The sequence below is a fragment of the Empidonax traillii genome, unplaced genomic scaffold, assembly GCF_003031625.1.
Source record: "Empidonax traillii isolate 1590-97213 ecotype Southwest subspecies unplaced genomic scaffold, ASM303162v1 scaffold744:size612752, whole genome shotgun sequence".
NCBI classification, from domain to species: domain Eukaryota; kingdom Metazoa; phylum Chordata; class Aves; order Passeriformes; family Tyrannidae; genus Empidonax; species Empidonax traillii.
Genome location: NW_020955937.1, coordinates 596,733 through 601,960, shown reverse-complemented (window position 1 = coordinate 601,960; position 5,228 = coordinate 596,733). Strand labels below are relative to the sequence as shown.

The 5,228-nt window shown below is 38.8% G+C and overlaps 1 protein-coding gene across 1 annotated transcript in view; it reads left to right on the top strand.

Annotated features, from left to right (window-relative positions):
• The first annotated feature begins 209 nt into the window (after nucleotides 1–209).
• MAN1A1 (mannosidase alpha class 1A member 1) overlaps nucleotides 210–5,228 on the top strand; it is a 69,340-nt gene continuing 64,321 nt past the window's right edge. Inside the window, exons 1-2 of the mRNA XM_027900632.1 lie at nucleotides 210–571; nucleotides 682–825. Coding sequence (XP_027756433.1) covers nucleotides 210–571; nucleotides 682–825 — 506 coding nt within the window. The remainder of the gene's footprint in view (nucleotides 572–681; nucleotides 826–5,228) is intronic.

Here is a 5,228-nt window from a genome sequence, read left to right as displayed (position 1 = left end):
TAAATATCAGTTAAGTCTCAGTTGTCTGCAGGGGTATATTCTAATTTTTTGATTAATTGTGGCATTGACACTATTTGGGCATAAGCCAGCTGAGTCCATAAACACTGTAGTGCTGCAAAAATTTTTCTTTTTTTCGGTGGTGTGGGTGGGTGTTTTTGCCCGTGCAGATTGCCCGCGCAGCAGATTTGCAGTACAGCAGGTACACGGCGATGCAGCCCCGGCTCCCACAGCATGCTGAGCCACTGTTAATAAACCTCACCGAAAGCAAAGGCAGCCTTTCTGCAGCCGTGTCCCCACCGCTCCGGCGGCACGTGTTGCCCAGGGCAGGGAGCTGCCAGCAAGCCAGCCTGGATACAGCAGCAGCGGACCTGGCTCATGGGCCCCACCCTGAGCCTGGAGTACCTGACAGGCAACTGGGAGCATGTGAGCTGCTCTGTGACATCCGGAGCAGGTCTGGCTGCGCTGGTGGCTCTGATTTGGTGGGGTCGTGCCAGAGGCTGGTCATCTGGGCGTTGCCACGGTGTGATCCTGCTGTGTGGGTTCTCTTGTTACCAGCTGCAATGGAAAACAGGTCACGCTGCTTCGTTCCTTTGACGTCATTCTAAAAGAGCAGGAATGCTTCATTGTGCTGAGGTGGCTTGTACCATATGCCCAATAATGGTATTACTTTAATTAATTTAGTTGGAGCACCAGTGCATTTTCCAACACTTGGTTTCTTCTTAACTTCCAGGTTTTCCGAAAAAAGGCAGTGGAGCTTGGAGAGAAATTGCTACCTGCTTTCAACACTCCCACTGGGATACCTTGGGCATTGCTTAACATCAAGAGGTAAAACAACTTCTTTATGGTGCTTAGAACATGTAAAAATTATGTTGAATCCATCTTTATCACAGAATTATTACAATTGCTGTACAGTTTTTGTCTTTTTGGTTCTACAGTTTAAATTGGGAAATTTAAGTGGATACATGTGGTACATACAAGAATACACATAGAAATATATTTATTCATCTCACAACTGGCTGCGTTTTTGTCAGTTAAGATATTGTTCATCACTGAGATCCTTAATTGCCTTTACAGTTGTTTTAGGTAGGGTAAAAGCAAAAGGGCACGAGTTACTCTGAAAGGATAAGTTTTCTAGCTGCTTGATTTTTTTCTATTCTCAAATGTACCATCAGCACGTCCTTCAAATTGAGAAGCAAGAGTGATACCTGCTACAAGTGACTCACTGTTTTGTATCTTCTCTCAAGGATTGGTTTTGCTTTGGGCAGTTGTGGTTTGAAGGCAGCTGTGTGTTTGCTGTAGGAGATGCATGCTTTCCTGAAATCACTCTTGCCTCAGCAGTTCCTTGGTCCATCTCAGGACTGCTGGCTGTGATGCTGTGCTGGTAAAAAGAATTCTTTCTATGCACTGCGTGGGGAAAAATATTGAAAGTTACACCTGTGGGGTGTATTTGTGTATTCGTAAGGACACATCAGCTTTCTTCGTACTGCAAATAAACCCCAGTATCACTCGTCACAAGAAAGTGAATCAGGAAGAATTTCACATGTGCATGTGTTGGTGTTGTGGGTTTTTTGCATGGTTCAATCCTTGGCAGTCAGCATCTTCCACTGATCTTGATCTGTATTTATGAGCACACCTTTCCCCACAGTGGGACATACATTGTCATGTTGCTTGATTGGCTGTGTCTGCTTCAGGCTTCACAGGAAACTGTGCAGTCCTGCAGAAACCTCTGGCATGACAGTTCAGACGGGTTTTTCTTCCACCTTCCTTTCAAACAGCAGTGAGGTAGAAGGCAAAAAAAGCACGTCTGTGTGCAGGAGCAGGAGGGAATTAGCAAATCCTGAACTTTCTCATCATTGAAGGGGCTGATTAACTGCTGCCTGGTGATGATTCTTGGACTTTGTTTAATTACGTGCATGCTAATAATTTCTTCTCAACAGGCTTTAATGAGTTCTTCGTAAGTTCAATAGTACAACAGCTTGAGGTGTGTTGGTTATTTGTTTTTAAGTGTTAGAAAAACTTCTGAATACAAAATGTTAGCATATGTTTGAAACTGCAGCACAACTTGCTCTACACAGTATATGAAAATAGGCTTAAGGTATTCAGGCTAAAAATTTGTCTTTTGTCTAAATCCCTGCTTAACTACTAAATAAATCAATGGTTTTTTGCATATAGCATGGTAGATCTTTATGGTTTTATTCCTACCTTCTCACAACAACTGCCATAGGGCACTGCAGATGTCAGCCACAAACACTGCAAGGTGGTAATGTGAAAGGGATTCGTTTCTTATCCAGCACAAAAGTCGAAGAGGATCTGTGCTGAAATAATTTCCTTTGCCGTGGCAGAAAAATTTACAATAAATGCTGAATTCTTGGTTATTCATTTTGAATCCTTCCACATCTGCCTAGGTTTGACCTTCAGTAGATGACTCTTCCGTAATACTGTGAGTGAACAAATATGCTGTCATCCAGGCTTAGGAAATGCTAAGCCACTGAAGCCTGCATATATAACGGATCTAATACGCCTCATTTCTGATTATTATTTTACTTGATTTTATTTTGATTTGCACTTCAAATTGGAAAACCCTCACAATAGATTATGGCTGTCAGTGGTTATTTTTAAATTACTATTTTTGGATTAACAGACAAACTGGATATTTATTTCACTGTGCAAATGTTCTTCACAAAATAGTTTTTTTCTCTGCTCTTCCTGTGTCATCATAGTCAGACTTGCTCTCTCCTTGCATGCCACTGTGTGTAAACATATATGTGCTTTTGTCTGACATATATATGTGCTTACATACTAAAGGCATCCATCCATCTGAGGTCTTTTTATCTTCTCTGTTGTTTTTCTTCGTCTTACTTCTTTCCTCACCACTTACTGACCATAGGATACTTCCTGTTTCATTTGTGGAACCCTAATTATCAAATAAATAAAAAGTTTTTTGTACTATTCTACAGCTAAAATTACTTGCCAATTCTCAAGTGTGTTTGCTTCTAAAATTTCCTTTCGTCTCTAAAGTACATTTTCAGTAATTAGATTGGTTATTTGTTGGTTGGGATTTCCTTTTCTTTCTTTCTAAAGTTTCAGTTGCATTTCCTTATTTCTGATGTTCTTGATATTGCTCTGTAGCTTCATCTGCAGCATCTGTTTTTCACTTCTGCTTGTACTGCCAAATTTGAAGTTCCTTTTAAGTAATCAGGGTTGTATAGCACATACTGACTATTCTGGCTACAAATGCTGGTACAAAGAGAGGCTGCAGACGGAGATGTGTTTAAAGCAGTAGTGGGTTGACAGACAAGTTTGAGTCCTATTCTTGGGGATAAGGAACACAAGCTGGCAAAGCCACTTTTATTTATTTATTTGCTTACTTATTTATTTTCCTCCCTCATACAAATCCTTTTTTTAGATATTTTGTCTTCAGTACTTCTGAAACACCAACTATAAGAGTTACTTGAGATACCACTCATGATCCTATATTTTTCTTCTCAGTGACTTGTGATAATTGGGCTTCTCCATGCTAAAATTGGATTCTAAAAACTTCAAGTAATTTACGACTGAGCAATTGGAATGCTTGTGTATTTGTGTAATCTACCTCTAAGATTTATAGAAATAAAAAAATCTGGAATTATAACTTTCTTAGGGAGTTAAGTAAGCTTAATAAATACCCAGCCTTGCATCAATTTTGCAGGATCAAGTAAATATTTTTAATGTATCTATTTATTTTTACCCCTGTAACTATTAAAAGGGAAGCTGTTCAGGGCTTTTGTTTATGGGATGATGCCCAGCTGTGAAATACAGAGAAGAACCCAGACTAATGTTATTCTGTTGGATCAATCAGGAGTTAACTTCTTAGTATAAGATTCTGCTCAACAGAAACTAAAAAGGAGAAGTTTGAAATATGGTATTGAAATCAAACTACAGGGTGTGGTAAGATTTACTCGACATAAATGTAAAATGCTTGCTGTGTCTGATGTCAACTCAGAGTTCTTTGCCTTTCACACATTAACATTGATTGTACATTAAAAGCAGACCTGAGTTGAATTCAGTATAACATATTTTATGAAGTGAGATAGCAGGGGCCTTGCTAAATTGTTTACACGAAGTAGTTACTCATCCATAGGTAACTGAAGTTGGAAGTGACTAAGCTGCAATATACACCATTGGGATGTTGTCAGCATGATTTTTAACAAGGTCCCCTTTTGACTTTATTATTGTTGTTGTTGTTAATTAATAATAATAAATAAATAAAGTACTACAATTTGTACAGAATATTTAAGTTGGGCCACAGGCTTTTTCAGGCCTCACAGTTTTCAGAGTTTGAACAAAAGTTTGTTGGAGCTGCTGGGCCCTTGTAGCCACTGTATGGATTCAAAACAAGAAGATACACTCATAGCTTCAAAAAGAGTTTTTTGTCTCACATCACTAGGAAAAAAGAAAATAGCAAGAAAAATACACCCATAGTTTTTTATTTTGAATTATTTTTTCCCACCAGCTAAGATTCCTGTTGCATGACAGTAGTGCTGAGTAGGATGGTTCTCCCCACCATTTGGCTTGCCTTGGAGAGCTGCTTTGGAGAGGGCTTTTATGCTAAAACACCACAGCATTTGCCAGGATGACACAGACACAGGTGGTGTTCTCTTATGGGGCACTTGTTTTGATACTTCACACTATTGAGTACTTGTTCTGGTACTTCAGAGTACTGGCAGTGGTTTAGGCTGTAGGCATTTAAAAAAGCTTCTCTCCCAGTACCTCCCACCTCAGTGGAAATGTGGCCAAAACCAAGCACTGAGGTATGAAATTTTGGTCTTCAGATAACAGAACTTGCTCGAAAATATCTTAAAGTTTGAGAGTAATTCCCAAATTCAAAATGTGTCAAAAACACGTGAGGTTTTCAAAATGTCTTTAGTGTGCTACCTCATTAGAAAAACTCTGGTATTCGTAAGGAAAGATTTTAGCATATAATATAGAATGGTTCTCTTTGAGTTCTGGGACATTTTCCAAAATATAATCAATGCACGTAAGAGTATATACCTTTATAGTTTGTAAAGGAATCTTAAAAGTTTGAAAATATAACAAAGAAGGGATCCAATCATGTAAATTCAGTAAACCTTTTAGGACAGCTTAATTCTCCTACTTACATTGTCACAAAATACCTGAAATGTGATTGTTGCATTATTTTGCAAAATTTGTTGCAAGTTGTTTGTATGATTCTGTATTCCTTAAAAGAA